Consider the following 24,925-nt stretch of genomic DNA (forward strand, 5'->3'; position numbering starts at 1 on the left):
TCCTTCCTGGTGCGGTCCAGCTACTGAGACTGCGTCTCGACTGCTATGGTTCAGTCGATCCGGCCATAGGCTGGTCAGGACTCTGTCGTTCTCTTGGGCTCCTTCTCTTTCACCCTCTGCTCCGCGCCACTCTTGTTGGCATCTCTCCTCCCCTTTTTTCTCTCCCCGCACACCTGGCTCACATTTTCTCAATCACCTGGTTGGAGGTGGGTTGGGCTCGCCACTCCAATCAGCATCTGTCTGTGACACATACACACACACACAGACACACTACACTCTGTGACACATAGAGCAGTAAGGAGTTATCAATTGTTTATTTTCATCAGCTGCAGACACAACTGGAGCATGCAGCGAGTGCTTAACACCGCTGTTTATAGGTGATTGCTCAGTTTGATCAATTCTTGGCAAGACATATTGAAAAAGTTGGTCAGAAAAGCCAGGGAAATGTGTCCTATTTGTCATCTACAATTTTTGAAGAATTTATTAATGTCATGGGACAGAAAACAAGGCAGACTGTTGCTGATGAGATTTATTAGGCAAAGTACTTCTCCATTGTTGCTGACTCAACGCCCAACCTCTCCCACGTTGATCAACTTCCTTTTATTTTCAGATTTGTCAGCAGGGAAGGGAAAGTTGTTTAACGCTTTCTTGGATTTCAGCCAATTTTAAGCCACACAGGTAAAAGTCTTGCCAAATGTGTTGTTGCCATGGTTGAGGGCTTGGGCTTGGAGCTGTCAAACTGCAGAGGTCAGTCATATGACAATGCCAGTAATATGTCTGGAAAATACAATGGATTAGAAGCACAACTAAAGAAAAGGAATCCATTTATACATTATGTGCTGTGTACAGCTCACGCTCTGAATTTAACAGGAGTCAACACCATAGAGGCCAGCAGCCAAGATGTTGGAAATTACTTTGATTTATAACAGTACCTGTACACTTTTTGTTCCTCCTCTACTAACCGATGGGGGAAAGATTTTTGCAGCACAGATGGCATAAGTTTGACACTAAAATCTCTCTCAAGTTTAAGATGGAGCTTGAGAAGTGTTGATTTTCCCACATGGCACAGATTAAAAATGAGGCAGAAGGGTAACTTAACTTGATTTGATTCAATAAACTATGTAAAAAAAAAAAAAAAAGGAGCAGCCAAGCTTGTACTCTACAACACTAAACTTGAGAAATAAAAACCTGACTGAGACCTTGAATATGTTAAGTACCTGAGATACAGAAAAGTACAAGCCATTGATGAGATGACAGTGAGGATCTGACAAGGACTGAGAAAACAGAAAGCCGTGGGGGAAATCGTGGGGAAGTGATTTGTGAATGGATGCAGCTGAGGAGATTGAACACAGGTGAGTGTATGGAACTGATGACTAGAACATGGAAAGTGAAGAAGCTTTGAGTGAGAATGTGAAACAAGAAATTGACATGACTAAACCAAGGCGTACTGACCCAAGTAAATGAGTAAAACAAACATGAATGTAACCATAACAGACTACTAAAGACTGGATGGTACAACTGCAAAAGCCCTAATAAAACCAAGTGACTGAACATGAAAATAGAATAGAAACAAAATCCAGAAAAACCAAGACCACAAAAAACCACAAAGTTACAGGCTTGTAGGTAGATAGATGAACGGACAGACAGACAGATGGACGGACAGACAGACAATAAATTTGATTTAAATAGTGGGCTATGTTTGAAAATCAAGTGTTTTTTGGACAGTGAGGTTGATAATACTCTTAATAACTTGTATAGCTTCTCCAATTATTAGTAAAGATATATTTTTACCATCAAATATAACGATTTTTTTTTATTAATATAGTGGTTTCATAAACAGTGTAAAAGCTTTTATTGTGAAAGCAAAGCTATTTGGATTCCGATCGGATGCAAAGGATCATCAGGTGGATCATCAGGTGGTTCTCTATTTATTGTGCTTACTGCCCGATCCAACTGATTCCAGAGTAGCGAGGTTTCGGGTTTCAGCACCGTGGTCAGCTCCGAGTCCTGCCTCTTCCTCCTTGATGAAGCAGAGCGTTTCCTCCTTTTTTCTCTGTCTGCGATCCCTCCCCTTTTACATGTGCTTTCTTGTCATATCCCTTCTATCTGCCGCTCACGAGCAGAGTTGTGCTTGGAAATCACGCAACCAACTAGACTTTACAACTCTTTGATTTTTCTTGTTGAAATTGACGCGGTGGGCCCAGTTTATTGTTTTTGTCTTTGTTTGTGTGCTGTTTTTGTTTGCTTTTATTGAGAGGCCCTTCCGTGCTTCTTATCAAATACGAATTTTGTCTCCAGAACGTGCTCTATACGAGTAGCTCGTGCAGGTCTATGGAGCTTTCCCTCTGTGGTTGTCACTAAAGCTGATAATTTATTCGACTTTTGCAGTTGTACCGTTGCAGCAGTTATAGTCTAAGACATCGCAGCATGTTGGATCCGTCTTCCAGCGAGGAGGAAGGGGATGCGATGATCGAGGTGGAGCAAAAAGAGGTAACGGCCCCGAAAAGCTTCGGTGGAACCCTCCTGTCACCTGGCCGAGCAACCGACGTATATGGCGTCGGTGGGCTTCAGGCCCGCGGCCATGGAAGCGGCGGTGGTCGACCCTCAGGCCCTTGCCCACCTATGGCTAGTGACAAGGAGAAAGAGGACCTGGAAAAGATGCAGAGAGAGGAAGAGGAGAGGAAAAAGAGACTTCAGTTGTATGTGTTTGTGATGCGCTGTATCGCTCATCCATTCAACGCAAAACAGCCCACTGATATGGCCAGGAGGCAGCAAAAGGTAGGATAAGCGTAAAATAAGAAGAAAAAGATTTGTCTTTCAAAACTGTGATTCGGGGGGGGGGGGGGGGGGGGGGTGTTGATGTGCATTCATGCTGTTCCCACCCATCGTAGTAGCTGCCTCACTGTTCCTTCTTGTTTTGGTTTTAAGCAACAGGTTTCCAGAAGTTACAGGAGTTACACAGAAGAAATAATATAGGAATATGTTGGTCCTAGATTGGTACGAAATCCTGTTATGGCGTTTGTGGATTAAAAGCTATATCATCATCGCAAGGTCATGAAACTTGATACACATGTCCACGCTGACGACCTCATACGTATGTAAAGAATATTTTCTGTGGTTGGAGAAAAATGGCTCTGTAGCGCCCCCTACAAATATTCTAAATACACCTGCCATTGGGCTTAGTTTTGTGTAGGCTGGCGAAATTCGGGAGGCCAGAATCAAGGCCAGACGCACAAAAAAGCCTCCTGACGTCATAGCGCCAGGTCCAAAAGAAGTCGGCCATTTTGAGTTGAAAATGCAAATTGGTATCATTTTGCCTTTTTCCCACACCTTGCATTTGATCGAACTCCTCCTACAGATTTAATGTTAACGGCTTCAATCTTGGTGTGCTTACTCTTCAGCCATGGGGGATTAAAAGTTGTGATCAGATATTCCTAATTATAAAAGGTTGTGTCCGTGGCAGACCCTCAAACTTTGAGGACTCGCTACTGCTCGCCACAAAACACAGTAATTTATAACTTTTGCATACATTGTCCGATCTTCACCAAACTTCATAAGCTGCTCTTGGCCTCAACCCAGAACGCATACATATGTTAGAAATTACACATGCTTATAGTGCCACCTACTGGTGGTAAAATAAGTCACTTATAACTTCTCCATACATTGTCTGATCTTCACCATACATCATAGGCTGCACTTGGGCTCCACCCAGAACGCATACATATGACCAAACTTACACATGCTTATAGCGCCACCCCAACATGCGCACCTGCGAGGGCCCGTTCATGGCTGCTTGCAGTTTTAATTATTAGGATCCTAGCTGTGAAACAGCAAGGAATCTATTGTTTCTGTTGGCGTTATTATTATTATTATTATTATTATTAGGGTCCGAGCTGTGAAACAGCAAGGAACCTATTGTATCTGTTGGCGTTATTATTATTATTGTTATTATTCTTTGCACTTTAATCACATTTTTGAGGGCTTTGCCGTGCGTGAAAACTCACCAATTTTGGCATGCCCATCAGGGATGGTCCGCCATTTTGTCGTAATGTAGTTGCGTCATAATTGCTCAATAGCGCCCCCTAGAAAAATTAATAAATATCTGTGACGTGGGACTTAGTTTTGAGTAGCCGAACGAAATTCGGTACACGTGTTCGTCAAGCCCAGACGCACAAAAAAGCCTCAGGACATCATAGCGCCACGTCCACAGGAAGTCGGCCATTTTGACTTGAACATGCAAATTGATGCCATTTTGCCTTTTTCCACACCTAGCATTTGATCGAACTCCTCCTACAGATTTAATGTTGACGGCTTCAAACTTGGTGTGCTTACTCTTCAGCCATGGGGGATCAAACGTTGCGATCAGATTTTTGAAATTGTACAAGGTGTGTCCGTGGCAGATCTTCAAACTTTGACGACTCGCCGCTGCTCGCCACAAAACCCAAAGTCACTCATAACTTTTGCATAAATTGTCCAATCTTCACCAAACTTCATAGACTTGCCAGGGACTCTGCTCTGACTGCGTACATATATGCATCGTGACACTCACCTATAGCGCCACCTGCTGGTGGCTGGAAAGTCCCTCTGTTTCCACACCTCACATATGATCGAACTGCTACTAGATATTTAATGCTATCGGCTTCAAACTTGGTCAGGTTACTCTTAAGCTATGGGGGATTAGAATGTAGGAGAATTTTTTCCAAAGTCTGAAGGTTGTGGCCGTGGCAGACCGTCAAACTTTGAGGACTCGCTACTGCTCGCCACAAAACACACTCACTTATAACTTCTCCATACATTGCCTGATCTTCCCCAAACTTTATTGTCTACACTTGGGCTCCACCCAGACCGCATACATATGACGAAATATACACATGCTTATAGCGCCACCTACTGGTGGCCAAATAAGTCACTTATAACTTCTCCATTCATTGTCCGATCTTCACCAAACTTCATAGGCTGCACTTGGGCTCCACCCAGAACGCATATGACCAAACTCACACATGTTTATAGCGCCACCTGCTGGTGGCCACAAAATACCCCTGCCATTGGGCTTAGTTTTTGTGTAGACTGGGGAAATTCGGTACACGCCTTCATCATGCCCAGGCACACAAAAAGCCTCTTCCACAGATCCACAGGAAGTTGGCCATTTTGAATTGAACGTGCAAATTAGTGCCATTTTGCCTTTTTCCACGCCTCGCATCTGATCAAACTCCTCCTACAGATTTCATGCAAAGGTTTCAAACTTGGCCAAATTACTCGTCAATCATGGGGGACTAAAGTCTTTCTCAAACCTTAAAGGATGTGGCTGTGGTGAAGCCTCAAAGTTTGACGACCGGCCACTGCTTGCCATGAAAAACAAATAAGCTAAAAGGGACTAAAAGTTGCACAAACCTTGTTATCACATCCAACTGCTAATCTTTCTTCGCCATTCTTAAGCCGAGCTGTAGATACATCAGTGAAGAACAGTGCCATCTACTGGATGGTGCTTTATGAATCACAAGCTATTTGTCTGTGGATCTGTGTGAATTTGCGTAAAGAATGTCTCAAATGCCACCAATTTGATGGCAGACGCCTTTGCCTCATTTTTTACTGAAAAAGTGACAGCAATAAGCAAACAGTTTGCCGAACTGTCCACACCCGAACCTTGTGCCACAAACTCAGCATGCAGAAGTCCTACTACATAGTTTCTTCATTCACCCCTCTCATTGAGAGCTGTGTATCTAAACTTATGTAGCTGTCCTACTACATGACTGCTGGATCACTTGCAGCTCGGAGGAAAGTTTCACCGCATCGTTCTACCTCAAACAAGTGTACGCAGCATTAAGTTCTATGCATCGTGTATCGTTCTTCACACATGTTGTGTATCGGTGTTGAAGTATAAGTGTGACATTTTTATACTCAAGAGTGTCATAATTTCTGCTAGCTGAGTTATTAGCATTTTGAAAAGTCTGAGCAGAAATTCGGACAGAGCTATGGTGGTGGAAGGGCTGCGACACTCCCCGATCATGTCCGCCCTGTTCCGGACCACCGAGGAGCCGCAGGTCGGGCCGCCGGGAGCCGCGGCGTACATCCGAGCGGCAGTCCATCCATCCATCCACCAGGCCGACCCAGGCCCAAAACGGTCTGGGCTGATGAACCTGCGCTCCTCGTTTTTGCTTCTGCCTGGGGATCAACGCACACTCATCACACCCCTGGCTGCAGTCATGGTGGTTGTTTCCTTGGCTCTTTGCCTCGCCATGGCAGGGCATCTCGGCGGCTCTATGGTCGGAAATCCAGACTCTTTATGCCCGCGACTGACCATCAAAAGCGGTGCAACTTCTTCACTAAGACCTGAGCCAGGAAACTGGCCACTGGATGTAGATGTTGCTCGATCTGCCTCGCTCCCATGTCCGTGTGAGTTGGATATTTGTTGTTTTCCTAATGCGTTTTCTCTGATGAACCATACAAGGTCATATTTATTCTTGTGAGGGTTCGACTGTATTGAGCATTAAGCGGAAATGTTTTGTCTTTATGCTTCTTCTGTTGACTGGTATTCACCCAAATCCTGGTCCCCCAGTTACATGTAGCACGCCATCTGATTTTAAAAATATGTCTGGTTTGCATATCATACATGTAAATGCTCGCAGTCTGCTTTCTAACATGAAAATGGATATGCTAAAAATTTGGGTTGAGTCGAACGGTGCAGATGTAATTGTCATCTCTGAGACCTGGCTCTCAAAATCTGTTTTGGACAAAGATGTATCAGTTGAGGGTTTCAATATTTTCCGCTCTGATCGTCCTAAAAAGGCCGGTGGCGTGGCGATCTATGTCAGATCCAGTCTTGTCACACGGGTCTTGCTTTCCAAGTCTTTTGTTAAACAGTTTGAATTCTTAGCTTTAAGTATTGTCTTGTCTGGTGGTCAACACCTAACTATAGGCCCCCTTCCGCTAATGCAGAGGCATTAACCTCTTTAATGCAGCTGTTAGCTCAACTGAAATTCAAGGAAATTGTTCTGGTAGGTGATTTTAATTGGGACTGGCTTTTACAAATATCTGATCCTTTTAAGGCCCAGTGTCTGGCTCTTAACCTCACTCAAATGATTGAAAGCCCCACTCGTCTTAACCCCAAATGCCTAAGCAAATCTTCTCTTATCGATCTTTTAATAACTAACATGCCACGTAAATATTCTGCCACAGCAGTTTTTGCTAATGATCTGAGTGATCATTGTGTGATCGGTGCAGTTAGAGACATTAAAATCCCTCGCACTAAGCCTCGTATTGTTCATAAAAGAAGTCTTAAGCACTTTGTTGATCTTTCCCATTTTAACTGGGACAGTATTTTATTAATTGATGATTTAAATCTTGCTTGGGAATATTTTCATGACAGTTTTAGCTATTTTATGGACAAACATGCTCCTCTTCGTCGGTTCAGGGTGAAGGGACGAGAGAGCCCCTGGTTCACTGCTGAACTGACTAATCTCCTACATAAGAGAAATCAGCTCTGGGCCAATGCAAGGAAGTCAGGCCTTACGGCTGATTGGCTACTTTTTCGCCAAGCTCGGAATAGCTGCACTACCACTATTAGGGAAGCTAAACGGGAGTATTACTTATCGCAGACCACCGACAACTTAAACGATCCTAGGAAATTCTGGCATACCATAAAATCCCTCTCAGCCAATACTTGCTCTTCAGAGCTGCCGCCTAACATTGTTGTGATTCCACCCCTATATCAGATAAATCTGAGATGCTAAACTGTTTTAACAAACATTTTATAGCCTCCAGCTCCTTGTTTGACTCCTCATGTGATGGTAACTCACCCACTCTCCCCCTTGTCAGCCCAGCCACAGGTAACCAAAATTTCTCTTTCACCCCCTTCTCTGTTAAAGAGGTTCTTACAGCCTTAAAAGACCTAGACCCTCGAAAATCAGCAGGACCTGATAATCTTCCCTCTTACTTTTTACGTTTGGCCGCACGTATTATAGCTCAGCCTGTATCTCACATTTTTAATCTTTCTATCCAGAGCAACGTCATTCCAGATGTGTGGAAAGTGTGGAAAGTCTCAACAATATTTTATCTCCCTTTCAGTCAGGTTTTAGGAAGCGGCATAGTACAGCAACTGCTGCCATTAAGGTGATAAATGATATTGTGGAAGCCATGGATGCCAAGAAATACTGCACTGCCCTTTTTTATTGATCTTTCAAAGGCATTTGATACAGTCGATCACAGTATTTTATGTCAGCGACTGTCTACCATTGGAATGTCAGACCATGCTGTTGGCTGGTTCTCCAACTACCTTTCCGGCCGCAAGCAGTATGTGCAGTCCGATGGTCTTAGCTCCGGGTTCCTAAACATTTTAAATGGTGTGCCGCAAGGTTCCGTCTTAGGACCCACTCTTTTTATTATTTATGTGAATGGGGTAGGCCAAAACATAAATGCATCTGTACATCTTTATGCTGATGATACCGTCATCTATTGTTGCGCATCTTCTGTCGCCCAGGTGTTCAAAGAACTGCAGTCTGCTTTTGACACCATTCAGGCACAATTGTCTCATCTCAGGCTAGTTCTAAATGCAGGTAAAACTAAGTCTATGTTCTTTTCAAATAAAAAGAAGGTGCCTGCTGTTTTACCCTGTATTATGTCTGCTCAGGGTACCCATATTGAGTCTGTGGCCACTTATAAATACCTTGGCATAACATTGGACGATAGCCTTTCTTTTAAATGCCATATTGACCAATTACTGAAGAAACTTAAATTAAAACTGGGGTTTTTCTTCAGAAATAGAGCCTGTTTTTCTTTTAATGCAAGAAAACGTATTGTTGCAGCCACTTTCTTGCCACTCCTGGATTATGGTGATGTTGTTTATATGATTGCCTCTGCTCACTCCCTACATCTACTGGATGCTGCATATCACGGATCTTTGAGATTCATAACTGGTTGTAAACCCCTTACACATCACTGCACTTTGTACTCTCTCACTGACTGGTCTTCACTTTCCATGCGCAGAACCACCCACTGGTATCTGTTTATCTACAAATCCATCATTGGACTACTCCCCTCCTATTTGTCCACATACTTGACACGGAAACAGTCTGATCATAGCCTCCGGTCCCTGGATTTCATCACATTTGCCATCCCCTCAGTCCGTACTGAACTTGGCAAAAAGGCGTTCTCCTCTGCTGCGCCTATAACATGGAACAGGCTCCAACAGAAGCTGAAGCTGTCCAGTTTTATTTCATTAGAGGACTTCAAATTACTTATAGGAAGGCTGGTGAGACAGTCAGTGGGGGTCTGCACATGTACAGTACTTAACTAGTTCCTTTTTTCTTTAATTTTATTATTACTAATCATCATATGTTCCTTTTTTGTTTTTGTCTCTTGTACGTTCAGTTAATCTGTAACTTTGTGTTTTGCTGCTGCCTACCTAAAACAGGTCTCTCTTGCAAATGAGACCCTGGGTCTCAATGAGATTTTACCTGTATAAATAAAGGTTAATAAAAAAATAAAAATCCCATTCCCACTAATCTATTCCAACCCATTGCTCCTACTGTAACTGCAGCAGTCACAAATGTGATTAATGCTTCACTGACATCACAGAGTCCTGTTGCACAGGCTGGAAAAATGGGTTGGACTTTCTGGAGCGGGCCTTAAATGGTACAGGTCCTACTTAGAAGGCCGGAGTTATTTTGCTACAATTGGCAGCTATGAATCTGAGCGAGTGGCCATGACTTTTGGAGTCCCCCAGGGGTCAAGTCTTGGACCTCTTCTGTTTAATTAGTATATTCTCCCTTTGGGTCAGAACTTTAACATCAATTATCACAGTTATGCAGAAAATACACAACTTTATGCGTCTCTGCCACCAGACTGCAGGCCAGCAGACTTACAGTGTCTGAAGGAAATAAACACCTGGAGTCTCCAGTAGATTTGATTACTGTAATGGTCTTTTAACTGGACTTCCCAAAAAGAGCATTAAACATCTGCAGCTCATCCAGAACGCTGCTAGAGTTTTAACCAGGACTAAGAGATCTGAACACATCACACCAGTTTTAAATTCTTTACACTGGCTTCCAGTCAGTCACAGAATAGATTTTAAAAGCCTACTTATGGTTTAAAAATCCCAGAACGGTTTAGGCCCAAAACACACCTGTGATATGTACATAGAATATAAACCTATATATAAACCTAGCAGGGCTCTTAGATCCAAGGACTCAGGTTAGCTAGTCCAGTCCAGACTAAACATGGAGAAGCAGCATTTAGCTGTTATGCTGCAAACAAGTGGAACAAACTGCCAGTGGAGATTAAACTTTCACTAGATGTAGACATTTCTAAATCCAGGTTAAAAACATTTTTCTCATGTGTCTATGCATGAAATCTGCACAGTATCTTTTAACTTATCTCGACTGTTGCTTGTTTTTAATAATTCTAATTTCATTTAAATTATTTCATTTGTTTTCTCTTTATATTCTTTTATGTATTTTTAATTGCTGTTTCCATTCCCCACTACAATGCTTTTATTTTATGCAAAGCGCTTCGAATTGTTTTGTACATAAAATGTGCTACACAAATGAATTTTACTTGACTTCTTGACATCGGGCACATTTCCTACTACATTCAAGCAAGCTTGGGTTACAGTGCTGCTCAAGAAACCTTCCCTCCCTCTGACTCATGTGGAGAACTATCGGCTGGTCTTTCTCCTCCCGTTTCTGTCTAAAAACCATTGAATGGGCGGCCTTTAAGCAGATTAGAGATTACCTCTCATAAAAGAACCTCCTTGACCTTAACCAATCTGGGTTTAAAAGTGGCCACTCCACCGAAACGGCTCTGTTAGCTGTGACAGAAGCCTTAAAAGAATCCAGAGCGACAGCTAAGTCCTCTGTACTTTTCCTGCTCGACTTATCAGCTGAATTTGACACTGTCAACCACAGTATCCTTTTGTCCATACTCTGCAGCATGGGCATCACAGGGAGAGCACACTGGTTTGAATCATACCTCACTGGTCGGTCTTTCAAAGTATCCTGGCTTGGTCACACTTCTGCAGCGCACCGCCTCGCCACAGCGGTCCCCCAAGGTTCAGTACTGGGACCTCTTCTCTTTGCCATACACACCACCTCATTGGGACAGATCATCCGATCACATGGCTTCTCATACCAAATTTATGCTGACGATATCCAGCTCTATCTGTCTTTCCCACCTGATGACCACATGGTCTCAACACGAATCTCAGACTGTCTCTCTGATATATCGAAATGGATGAAAGCCCATCACCTCCAACTAAACCCCTCAAAAACTGAACTGCTTGTCTTCCCAGCCAAACCAACCATACACCACATCATCTGCATCCAAACTGAATCCCTATCTCTTGCTGCATCAAAGGTAGCTAGAAAATTGGGTGTCATGATTGATGAGCAATTAACCTTTAAAGATCATGTTGCCTCCGTTGCTCGATCGTGCCGCTTCTCATTGCTAAACATAAGAAAAATCAGACCATACCTAACCCAACACACCACTCAGCTCCTGGTGCAGTCCATGGTCATCTCCCGCCTTGACTACTGCAACATTGTCCTAACTGGTCAACCTGTGCTTGTCCCAACCTGTGCTGTGAAACCTCCGCAGATGGTCCAGAACGTGCCGAATAGAACACACGTCACCCCTCTGTTCAGTGAGCTCCACTGGCTATCCTAAGCTGCCTGCATCAAATTCAAGTCACTGATGTTAGCCTACAAAGTGCTTAATGGAATGGCTCCCATCTACTTGAATGCTCTTGCAAAGGCTTACGTCAATTCAATTCAATTCAATTTTATTTATATAGCGCCAGATTACAACAATTGTCATCTCAAGTCTCAAAGTAATATAGTCCAATTTAAGCCAATTGAAATTCAATCCATTGTAATCATAATCCAATTAATTCATATAGAGCCAATTCAAAAAATAATATCCTAGCTAAGGAAACCAACAGATTGCACCGAAACTTGTCTTCAGTCCAATCTCCCGTCCTGAGCGTGCCTGTGGCGACTGTGGAAAGGAATGACTCCCTTTTAGCAGGAAGAAACCTCTGGTAGAACCAGACTCAGGAAGGGTGGCCATCCGCCTCGACCAGCTGGGGTTTCAGAAGACTCAAACCCCAGCTCGGTCACTCCAGTCGTCAAAGGGTTGTCGTCTAGCAGTGCCTACAACATGCTTAAGACAATCCAGACTCTTTGATTCCATGATGGTGGAATAACCTACCAAGTGTTACAAGAATCTCTTGAAGACCCTGCTCTTCAGAGAGCATCTCCTATCCTAGCACTTACCCTGTACTTCCCTAACCCCTCAACGGCACTTTCTGTTACTGTTACTATGCCTGCACTCTGTCTCTACACTGTCACCCCTGTCACCTCTGACAGAGTTTGACTGGTGATTTCCTTCTATGTAGCTTCTTGTTAGCTTTGATGTTATGTCCTCATTTGTAAGTTGCTTTGGATAAAACCGTCTGCTAAATGCATAAACATAAACATAAACATGTTATGCCTAAAAAGGGTTAGGGTTACATGATCTGTTTTTTAGTAACCGGTTTAGGAATATTCTCAACTGCAGCAACGTGTTTAGGAGAAAGTGAGCGTCCATCCTTGGAGATCACATGGCCCAAAAAGGTGACTTTGTCCTGTCCAAACTGTAACTTAGAAAGGCTGGCTTTGTGGCCACAGGAATGAAGATGTTTCAGCAGAGTCACTGTGTCATTTCACCCTGTTGATGGGCTGCATAAAAGGATGTCATCCATGTACTTCAAAAGAGCAGAGCTTGGGGTTAATTAGAGAGGTTCCTGGATTTAAGGGCAGCATTGTAAATAGTAGGACTTTCACAGTACCCCTGGCATAACCAGGTAAAAGTCCAAGATCTCCCCTCAAACTCAACAGCAAACCAACACTGGCTGTCAGGGTGCACAGGGACAAAGAAAAACGCGTTAGACAAGTCAACGACTGAAAAAAAACGTGCATCTGATGGAATTTGAGACAAAATAGTGTGGGGATTTGGCACAGTGGGTTCAGTCGGCTGAACTGCAGCATTCACAGCTTGGAGGCCCTGTACAAAACGTCACTCATCTGGCTGGCCAGCATCTTTAATCTTTTTAACAGGAAACAATGGAGTGCGCACAGGTGAATTTTCACAGGGAACAATAAAGCCTGTTTTCTGAAAAGATTAAAAAACAGGCTTAATCACTTTAATTGCTTCAGGCTTCAAAGGGTATTGTTTTTTACACGGGCAATAGTCAGATTTAAGAGGGACAATTACCAATTCACAGCCTTTTATCAGCACCACATCATATTTGCTTTTAGCCCAAAGATCAGTGGGCACTTCAGCCAACATGGGTAGCAAAGACAGATCTGTTTCAGATAAAAAGCATGCTTCAAAATGTGATTCTGTGGTGGAACTAGTTCCACAGTTCTTTGACAATGCATTGTGCTCAAAAATGTTTTTTTTTGTATGCTGACAAACGTGTAGGGAGCATCAAATTTGGATCAGCAGGTGATACAGTCCAATCAGTTTCTTTTTGACAAGTAGCAACAAACTCTACCACACCTTGCCAGTGCCAATGTGTAGGTTTGGCCAAGGAAACGTGAGGGGACGAGAACCACAAACATAAAAAAATTCTGATTGCGCTAGAGCACATGCAGCCAAGTTTGTGAATTCCAAAATAAAGTGGACGTACATATTTTTTCAAAAGGAGTGTGAAACCACTTCTTCTCATAGTCATTGTCAGGCCCCAAAGAAATGTGTGATGTGCAGTGCAAATCACCAGGTTGCATGAAATCAGTAAAGGTTAAAACTAAAGCTTTTGCTTCCTTCACGAGCTGTTGTGAGAAAGGAGAGCTGGGAAGTTTTCACTCACAAGCTTATTTAAGTGCTGATTAGTCATACTGTTCACAAAGGTGGACTTTGCTGCTTTGCTTTGCGGTAAGACAGAGGTATTGCATCACTTCCTGTTGCTTTGCGTGTGCACTGTGACATTTCTTGCTCCTCTTGAAATACTAATAATCACCTTATTTCTCCCTATAATTTACACATCTTGCATAGTTAACTCTATCACATACTTGTTATATTCTAACACTCACTCTTACAGATCTTTATTTTTCACTTTTTATCGGTGTGTCGGGTTCTCTAGCTTAGCATGACTACCAGTTCTCTTCCTCCATCTCCTGCTTTCACCTGCTCCGTGTGTCAGATGTTTAGTTACTCCTCTGCCTCCTTTAGTGCTAATGGTACATGTAACAAATGTAGTCTTTTTGTAGTTTTGGAGGCAAGGTTATCTGAATTGGAAGCTCGGCTCTGCACTGCTAAAAACCACCCGATAGCGAGCCAGGCCCCTTTAGCCAGTGCGGAGCCAACTAGCCTAGTTAGCTCTGTTAGTCGTCCCCGAGCAGATCCCGAGCAGCCGGGACTTAAGAGTGGCTGGGTGACTGTCAGGAAGAGGAGTCATAGTCCTAAAGTCAAGCCCGTGGTTCACCATCAACCTGTCCATGTTTCAAATAGATTTTCCCCACTCAGCGACACAACCGCTGAGGACAAAACGCTGGTAATTGGCAGCTCTATAGTCAGAAACGTGGCATTAGAGACACCACTGACCATAGTCAAATGTATTCCAGGTGCCAGAGCGGGCGACATAGAATCCTATTTAAAACTGCTGGCTAAGAATAAGCATAAATATGGTAAAATAGTTATTCACGTTGGCGGTAATGCAACCCGGTTACGCCAATCGGCGGTCACTAAAATTAATGTTGCATTGGTGTGTAATTTTGCCAAAACAATGTCGGACACCGTAGTTTTCTCTGGACCCCTGCCAAATCTGACCAGTGATGACATGTTTAGCCACATGTCCTCATTCAATCGCTGGTTGTCTAGATGGTGTCCAGCAAACAACGTGGGCTACATAGATAATTGCCAATCTTTCTGGAGAAAACCTGGTCTGATGAGGAGAGACGGCATCCATCCCACTTTAGAAGGAGCGTCTCTCATTTCTAGAAATATGGACGAATTTCATAGTCATCCAAAAACATGACAACCCAGGGTTGAGACCAGGATGCAGAGTTGTAGTCTTACACACTTCTCTGCGGCTTCCCACTTGATGCTGCTCCCCCCATCAAAAAACACAAAAGGAGCAAAGTCTCTTGTGCAAAAAAAGATTTAAACAAAAACTTTAACTGAACAAAGGTTGCCAGGATACAGAGTTGACTGAACAAAATCGTCAAACTATTAAATGTGGTTCCCTGAATATTAGATCTCTCCCTTGGAAGTCTCTGTTAGTGAATGATTTGATCTGTGATCATCATATTGATATATTTTGTCTTACAGAAACCTGGCTGCAGCAGAAGGGTTATGTTAGCATTAATGAATCAACTCCCTCTGACAATTTAAATGTTCACTTCCTCTAACCACAGGCAGAGGAGGAGGAGTGGCAGCTATCTTCAGATCAGGGTTACTAATCAGTCGTAGACCCAAGATTAGTTTTAGCTCTTTTGAATCTCTGATTCTCAGTTTTTCCCACCCAAAGTGGATATCACAAAAACCTCTTGTGTTTGTTGTTGTGTATCGTCCACCTGGCCCTTATTCTGAGTTTCTGTGAGTTTTTATCACAGTTAGTGCTGAGTACAGATAAAGTCTTTGTAATGGGTGACTATAATATTCATGTAAATGTTGAAAATGACAGCCTAAATATTAACTTTAATTCTATATTAGACTCTATTGGATTTATCAAAGTGTTCACAGACCTGCTCACTGCCTTAATCATACCCTTGACCTTGTGCTGACTTATGGCATTGAGAGTGAACAGTTAACAGTGTTCCCTCATAACTCTGTCTTGTCTGACCATTTTTTATTAACTTTTGAATTTACATTACTTGACTCTATGGTTTCTGAGAAGAATTTTACATATAGAAGGTGTCTATCAGAGAATGCTGTAACCAGATTTAAAGAGTTGATTTCATCATCCTTTTCTTCACTGCCATGTGCAGATATGACAGAGGACGGCTACCTGAATTTTACTCCAGTAGAACTTGACTCTCTTGTTGAAAGCACTATAGCTTCAATGCGTACAAAACACTGGACAATGTTGCCCCTCTGAAAAGGAAGGTAATCAGTCAGAAGAGGTTGGCTCCTTGGTATAATTCACAGCTGCGTGCGTTAAAGCAGACTGCAAGAAAGCTGGAGAGACAGACACTCTAATTTAGAAGAGTCTCAATTAGTCTGGAAAGATAGTTCAATAACGTATAAGAAAGCCCTTCGTAAAGCTAGAACTGCTTATTATTCATCATTGATAGAAGAGAATAAGAATAATCCCAGGTTTCTTTTCAGCACTGTTGCCAGGCTGACAAAGAGTCCGAGCTCTGTTGAGCCATGTATTCCTTTAACTCTCAGCAGTGATGATTTCATGAGATTCTTCATCAATAAAATTGTTTCTATCAGAGAGAAGATTAATGGAATCTTTCCCAATATCATCACTGATGTATCAACAAGTAGAGCAGCTTTAGAATTATCTTTCGAACCTGATTTGTATTTAGACGGCTTCTGCGCAGTTGATCTCTCTGAGCTAACAACAGCAATAGTCTTTTCTAAACCATCAACTTGTATTTTAGACCCAATCCCAACCAGACTGTTCAAGGAGGTTCTCCCCTTAATTGACACTTCCATATTGGATTTGATCAATCGGTCTTTGTTGACAGGATATGTACCTCAGACTTTTAAGGTTGCTGTAATTAAACCTTTACTTAATAAACCTACTCTTGATTCAGAAGTGTTGGCTAATTATCAACCTATATCCAATCTCCCTTTTTTGTCTAAAGTTCTTGAAAAAATAGTTGCAGTTCAACTTTGTGATCATTTACACAGAAATAATCTGTTTGAAGAGTTTCAGTCAGGATTCAGAGTGCATCATAGTGCAGAAACAGCACTGGTGAAAGTTACCAATAATCTCCTCTTAGCCTCAGATAGCGGACTTGTGTCTGTGCTAATCCTGTTGGATCTCAGTTCTGTATTTGATACGATCGATCACAGCATTCTGTTACAGAGACTTGAACATGTTATTGGGATTAAAGGAACTGCATTAGGCTTGTTTCAGTCATATTTATCTGATAGATTCCAGTTTGTTCTTGTAAATGAAGAATCTTCCTCACATCGGAGTAAGTCATGAAGTTCCTCAAGGTTCTGTGCTTGGACCAATTCTTTTTACTTCATACATGCTTCCATTTACTTCATACATGCGGCTGTAGCTCAGGAGGAAGAACAATCGCCCACCAATCGGAAGGTCGGTGGTTCGACTCTGGCTTCCCCAGGATACATGTCGAAGCGTCCTTGGGCAAGACACTGAACCCCACGTTGTTCCCCAGTGTATCATTGGGGGTATGAATGTGTGTGAATGCTTAGAAAGCACGTAGTTATATCCTAAGACGTGCTGTATGAATGTGTGTGAGTGGGGTGAATGCAGTGAAGCACTTTGAGTGGTCAGCTAGACTAGAAAAGCGCTATACAAGTACAAGTCCATTTACCATTAGGTAACATTATTAGACAGCATGGCATACATTTCCATTGTTATGCTGATGACACTCAGCTGTACTTATCTATGAAACCAGATGAAACCAATAGGTTGGTCAGACTACAAGCGTGTCTTAAAGACATAAAGACCTGGATGACTCAGAACTGTCTCCTTCTAAATTCAGACAAAACTGAAGTTGTTCTCTTTGGACCTGAGTGCTTCAGGGAGAAATTGTCTAGTTATATAGTTACTCCAGATGGTATTTCCTTGGCTTCTAGTTCTACAGTGAGGAACCTTGGAGTTGTTCATTTAACGCACATATAAAACTGGCTACAGTGAGGAACCTTGGAGTTGTTCATTTAACGCACATATAAAACTGGTTTCTAGGACTGCCTTCTTTCATCTTCGTAATGTTGCTAAAATCAGGAACATCCTGTCTCAGGGTGATGCAGAGAAACTAGTTCATGCATTTGTTACTTCAAGATTGGACAACTGTAATTCTTTATTATTGGACTGTCCCACATATTCTCTGAAAAGCCTCCAGCTGATCCAAAATGCTGCAGCCGGAGTTCTGATGAGAACTAACAGGAGAGATCATGTTTCTCCAGTTTTAGCTTCAGCTTCCTATTCTTGGACTTGGAATGGGGGACTATATTCCTTACTCAAAGGAGGTCTTCAATAAGAACCTTAATCTGTACTCAGACTTCTTCAAACTGATTTAAAAATTTCATTTACCAGTGAAATCTTTGTCTCACTAATGACTCATCAAGGAAAACCCTCTTTTATTCAAATAATAATAAAATGCAATCTTACCTCCTGAGATTATCGTGTTTCAAAAGATGACCCCAATACAATGTATATAAGAATTCATTTTCCATTACATGAGCAAGCTAGCGACTACTTCTGTGTAAAGCTCTTTATCCGCTACTTTGGCGATATATGGAAGAAAACCCACCCATCAAGCAGCATATTGTTGTTTTCAGAATTTCATTAGCTATTCAATGCGTCACTCAAAAGTAAAAGCTGCCGCAACTGGTTCGAGCTTCACACAGAGAAATAGGTGCAGATACTTTTGACCTATCAGTGAATAATTGACTATTGTGCCACAGCAGTCAGGGTAAACAGTCATCTATTGTCGCAAGTCATATGTCAATCAAAGTTTAAATCCCAGAGCTGTTTTGGTATCACGGTGTGGCTAATAAATACATGGTAACTGAAGTTATGATCAAGAGTATGTGGAAAATATATGCATCTGACGGAAATTTCGACACAGGCAGAATGCGTCTTTGAGGACGTAAGACTTGTTGTGGACTAACTGCATAACAATCTAAACCCAGCAGATTTTTCTACCTTTACTGCTATGTTTGGAATCCTACCTTGTAATAGAGTTTGACATCCATCTGATAAAATCAGAAAAATAAAAAAGGAAAATTTGAAGACTTAGCTGAAAGAAATTGTGGAAGGACCTGGAGCTACTGAAGAAAAGAAGAAAAATTAAAAACAAAAAGTAAAAATTTTGCAGCACGTTTGTTGCTGAAGTTTCAGCAGGGCTGAAAGCTATTGTGGAAGAACCCGGAGCTCAGTGAAAGCAAAAATATTCTGAAATAAGAGAAACAATACTAAAAAAAATTTGAAAAGATTAGCAGAAAGTTAGTTGTTAGTTGCTGAAGTTTCAGCAGGGCTGAACATTCAAAGGTTTAAAGAATCAGCAGAGCTTTGAATGCAAAAAAGGATTGAAAGATGAATATGAAATGAGACGGATATGAAATGAGATTAATAAATACAGATGAGAGAGCACCATGGTTTAGGTTATAACAGTTAATTTTTCAACAGTAAGTGACCTGAAGTGTCAGGAGCAAACATTTCAATCAAAGGTAAATCCATGTGCGTTTCCCATATTGCAGAAACATCAAGGGTAGGTGAGGTTTATATGCCACAGGAATGATCATATGTCCACAATGAGACTATGCCGGACAAAAATGTAGCAAAAATAATGGTAAAACATGTATAAGAAATGATAGCACGGACAGAGGAAGAGGCACAGCAAGACGCGGGCGCCATCTTTTCTCTCATGATAAGTCAGTCCTATATACTTTCTGCTGAAATGACTTTGTTGGAGAAGTGGGTGGTAATGTTCGCTTACTGTAAACCTCTTCTTGTTCTTTTGTTGGGTGTAGGGGGGGACTAGACACTTTGGTGACCTTCTTCTACCTTCTTGTATCAAAAAGTAGTATTACAGAAAAATAATCTCCAAAGCTTCTCAGCTGTGTATCTCAGCTGCATAGCACATCTGTGTTTTTTATGTCATCGCTATTGATTTTTCCAATTTTATTGATGGCTGTAATTGAATTCTTGATGTTTTGAACTGGTCAGAATTGAACTGAATAAAATGGTTATGCACCGTGAGAGATGTTAACAGCCCTGCACTTAAACCAGGGTAGAACCAGAGTTTCACACAACAGCTATATAGGAAATTTTAGAAAGATATGAGGAAAGACACATGTCCAGAGCCACTACAGCAGAGCTCCATAAATGCAGGGCCATTTATGGAATGAATTCTGTGAATTTTTTGGAGTCTATCCCAGCTGCCATCAGGCAGGAGGGAAGGTACACCCTGGCAATGTCACCAGTCCACCCTAATTTTATGAGTAGGCTACAGGTGTTGGATCTTTTTTAGCTTTTAAAGTGTAAAACATCCATTTTATGCACCCAGATTATCCCATGGGAACTATCCTGTCTTTTATTTGATGTTAGGCAGAATACTTCGTCGACAGGGTGCTAGTCCATCTCAGGAATAACGAAAAAGAAATCACTGTTGCTTTCATACCCCCTCTCAATTTAGAGATCAGAATACTTGGACAAAATTTATGCAAGCACATGAAATGTAATGAAAAATTCAAATTGATTGTTTGTGTTGTTTATGTTTATGTATTTAGCATTTTGTATGTATTTGTATGTATTTTATCCAAAGCAACTTACAAATGAAGATATAACAAGCTATATAAAAAGCTAACAATAAAATACATAGAAGGAACCCACTAGTCCTACTCTGTCAGAGGTGACAGAGTATAGATAGGGTACAGGCATAGAAGGAAGTGCAGAAAGATAAAGTGCAAAGATAGAGGGGGTAGGTAAGTACAAGGTAAGTGCTAGGATACGAGATGCTCTCTGAAGAGCTGGGTTTTCAAGAGGACATGATTGAATGAAAATATATTTATTTATCTCAGAGGGAAATAATATTTAGAGATAGACATAGAAACCATGCTCCACACTCCTACTTCTTGCTGTCAGATGACAGTGCTGACCATTTCATTACAAAAGACAATAACTTAAATGTCAAGTTTTGCAATAGTTTGTTGCATCATATTTACTGTATAGAGGCTTTGCTCTTTTAAGTTACAAACGTGGCAGTAGATTAGTTGTAGCCTGCTCCTTATCCTCATTTGACAAAATTCACCCCCAAGGAAAAGCTCTATTATCGCCTTTTATAGGCAGTTACCCCTTTTACTACTGGAAATAATAACCAATTAATCAGTTATCTTACAACAGAGCTTCATCCATTAATTTTCTACTGCTTAGTTGGGATCGGGCTAAGTAGGACATGTCCAAAACACCTCCTTTGGAAGGCATCCAGAAGGCATTCCAACCAGACGTCCAAACCACCTCAACTGGTGCTTCCCCAGTATGGAGGACTCGACTTTGAGTCATTCCAGAGGATCCCTATTCCACTGTTTGTATTTGTAATCTCATTTTTTCAGTCACTACCCACAGTTCATGGCCACAGATTAGGGTTCATAATGTAGTAACTGGTAAATCAACAGCTTTGCCTATTGGCTCAGCTCTCCTTTCCATGGCAGGTCACTACTATGTCCACATAACATCAGATGCTGTCAATTTCCTGCTTCATTCTCCCCTCACTCATAAACAACATCCTGGAGTACTTAAACTCACCCACTTGAGGCAGTGATTTATGCCCAACCCTGAGTTTGCAATCCCTTCTTGTACGACTCAAAAACCGGAGATTTAGTGTAATTCATTCTAATTCTGGCTGCTTCCCATTACAACTACAAACCGCCCCACTCCAGTTTGTCAGCTGCAGTTACTCTGAAAACAGCCTAATCAAAACATAGAAATATGATGGAGGTCCTTTATGTGTACTGTTAGTCTTGACACTGTTCATATCTTGTTGGAATATTTATAGTGCCTCACAAGACAATATTCCAGGAGGTATATGATTTTCTCAAGAATCAAAGATTATATTGCATTGGGATCATTTAATGAGAATTTGTTGAAGTCATCTTGACTTTATTTTAATTACTTTTGGTGATAATTTTGGTTCTAGTCTTCATGATAGGTAGATCATTTTTCAAGCATACATATAAAATAATTTTTCTTTCTTTCTTTTTTCTGTCTGTTTTACAATATCTCTTGCAGATCAGTAAGCTGCATCTGCAGACAATAAAAGATCGTTTTCAGGCATTCCTCAATGGAGAAACTCATATCGTGGCTGATGAGGCTTTTATCAACGCTGTCCAGAGCTACTATGCGGTGAGATTGTTATACCTCATACAACCTATATCTCATACAATTTGTCTTTTTCTGTTGTTCAGGCTAGTGATCATTGTGATAGTCTGTGTATCCATTTGTATTTTCAAAATACATTGGTCTACTTTCATGGCTGCCCTTGCAAACTTTAAACTTTCTGTTGTGATTCTTGTCTTGTTTAGTCTTTTTTGTCAAGGCAGAAAATATTGGGTAAAAAGTATATAAACATCAGTGACGATAACAAGTATTCACCCGGATAAATGATGCAGAGAATGTGCTCTTTCTCAGCATGCTGTTAATAACGGGCTCCTAAGCAGCCTGGAATCAGTGAGTTTGATCCATAGAAGATAAATGTGATGGAAGAAAAACTCGGGCATGTCTGCCCTGTGTATCGTCTCTCTCTCTCTCTCTCTCTCTCTCTCTCTCTCTCTCTCTCTCTCTCCAAAGTGTTCACTTTAAAGGGGAATTCCGGTATTTTTAAACCTAGACCTTATTTCTGGCATGAAATAATTTTATCTACTCACCGAGAACAGTTTGGCGAAAGTCAGCGTCCTTCGAAAGCTATTTAGAAAACTCGCGATTGGCGTATATCCATATAACGGAGTGAACAGGGCAGGGACGATGCGGCCTCAAAATAAGATAACAGCACTTATGAGCTAACAGAGCTATAGTACATGTTCGTTAATTCATTCTTCTTAAAGTATTGGTGAAATAAAGACAGATAATGCCTTATTTAGAGGCTGCATCGTCCCTGCCCTGTTCACTCCGTTATATGGATATACGCCGATCGCGAGTTTTCTAAATAGCTTCCGAAGGACAACGACTTTCGCCAAACTGTTCTCGGTGAGAAGATAAACGTATTTCATGCCAGAAATAATTTTAAAATATACCGGAGTTCCCCTTTAAAAGTGGTATTTGGCATACATTACTTGCAGGAAAAATAATGTTTTTTTCTTTTCATTTATGTGAACAGAAGATAACAAAAGCATGTTCAAAATAAAAGTAATTATCAAGTAACAAAATATAGTTAAACATTGGATTAGAAATGTGATTAATAAATCTGAACTAAAGTTGAACTTTTTACAATTTTACTAAAATCAAGCATGTAACCACAAGGAACTTAAATAACCCTACTTTGGCATTGATCTCCAACTCAAAAAGTTCTATATTTTGAAAAATTTACATTGCCTGCATCAAAATAGATAATTTTGCACTGTGTTCTGAAGCTAAGAACTAACAGAGTGTGATAATGCTACAGCACTATTTTGTTTTGCATGTTCAAAGCTCTTCTTCTTGGGGACAAAGTGGGATGCATGACACACAGACTAGGAGGAAAATGACAGAAGAAGTGTGTCAGAAAAATTCTCTCAAAATTAGGCTCAGAGTCGCTGGATATGATTAACACAAAACATTTATTTCTTGCAAGAAAGAGACAAGTCCACACAACCTGTCAGGAAGCTGGCTCAGAGTTGTCTGCTAACAAAATGGTGCTCTTGCTATTTATATTGTTTATGCTTGCTGGCCACACAATGTTATGGGAAAGGGACATTCAATGTTATGGGAAGACGAGTTCAGACAGTCAAAACACTTTTGCTTGCTACATAGTATTATGAGAACCAAAAGACAGGAGGAGGCCTCCCCATATCACAGAAACTCTTATTCTTGCAGCTTTTCCCATAGTATAACTATATAATTTTTCTAACAAAGTGAGGCTTAAGAAGGAAAGGAAGAGAGATTTATTGGTTGAGAGAGACAGGAAGCGGTAGGACAACTTGAGTAAAATGGTGACATCGTCATTAATAATGAAAGTTCCGACAGTGTGGTAAAAGGGGAAATGGCAAGGGAGTAGAGGAAACCCAAGAAATAAGAAAGAGTAAATGAAAGAATCAGATCTTCCTTATCAAACTTTCACTCAAGCTTATTTTCTGTGTGATTTCTCTGAGAATTTGACTTATTTCTCCTGTCTCTGTTTGTTCGCCAAAACAAAAGCACGCTCAAAGTTTCAAATTGGCTTCCTTTAAGCTGCCATATAGATCTCATCAAGCTCTAAAATAATTCCCCATTGTCCTAAACTTATGGGCCTCTTTTTGATAACTGATCAAGAAATGAGAGAACTCTCCTGATGATCTTAATCTAAATCTCACCCTGTAGGTTTCCTGAATTAAATTCTAAAATCTCACGTAGAGCTCAGACAGAGCAAATAAAGAGCATTCCCCAATCATTCACTGAAATGTTTTTTTTTTATACAGTCCTGGCCTCTTGTTTTTTTTTCTGATTAAGAAAAAAACAAAACTCAGCACTTGCCATCTTGTGGGTTCTTATCCCTTACGAAGTTTCAGAGTTCTATGCAGTACCTTAGTAGTCTCTAAGACTTTGTTCTTCTTTACACTTTATTGTTCTTTACAGAACACTTCTTGTTCTCGGGATCTGTTAGACCGTCTTTTGAGGGCGATGTGGCCACTGTGGCACTTCCCACATTTTTAAATTTTCTTTCAGTCCATGTTTTTTTTTAAATCTTCTTGAGTTCCCCTTTTCTCAATATTGCTGTCACTTTGGATCACTACAGCTTTCTTTGGTAATTTGTTGACCACCACAATTTTTGGTTGGTAAGTCAACACCAAATTATAAGTCTGGATCTGGAAGTCCCAAAGGATCTTAGCTCAATCATTCTTCATCACCTTCGAAGGTATTCCCAATTTTGACTTTGGAAGTCCAACCCATATTCAGTACACATGTTTCTGAACACTACTTCAGTCATTTGGTTGTGGCATTCCATGTATGTCATCTGATTCTTATACCCTGTACGTGTCATGTCAGGACCTGATACAGTCCAACTCTTCATGGATGATTTGTAATATTACTTGGGAAGTTCTTTTTTCAGTGCAACTTTTTTCTGCTTCT

The 24,925-nt window shown here is 41.2% G+C and overlaps 1 protein-coding gene across 3 annotated transcripts in view; it reads left to right on the forward strand.

Annotated features, from left to right (window-relative positions):
- The first annotated feature begins 1,978 nt into the window (after positions 1-1,978).
- Positions 1,979-24,925, forward strand: part of LOC140303953 (calcium-dependent secretion activator 1-like) — a 654,602-nt gene continuing 631,655 nt past the window's right edge. For all 3 annotated transcript variants that reach the window (XR_011915222.1, XM_072382948.1, XM_072382947.1), the window contains exons 1-2: positions 1,979-2,778; positions 21,914-22,027. Coding sequence is in view for 2 of the 3 variants with exons in the window: in XM_072382948.1 (XP_072239049.1) it covers positions 2,428-2,778; positions 21,914-22,027 (465 nt within the window). In the remaining variant the exon portion in view is untranslated. The remainder of the gene's footprint in view (positions 2,779-21,913; positions 22,028-24,925) is intronic.

The sequence above is a fragment of the Leuresthes tenuis genome, unplaced genomic scaffold (genome assembly GCF_036924035.1).
Source record: "Leuresthes tenuis unplaced genomic scaffold, fLeuTen1.0.hap1 SCAF_3, whole genome shotgun sequence".
Lineage (NCBI taxonomy): Eukaryota > Metazoa > Chordata > Actinopteri > Atheriniformes > Atherinopsidae > Leuresthes > Leuresthes tenuis.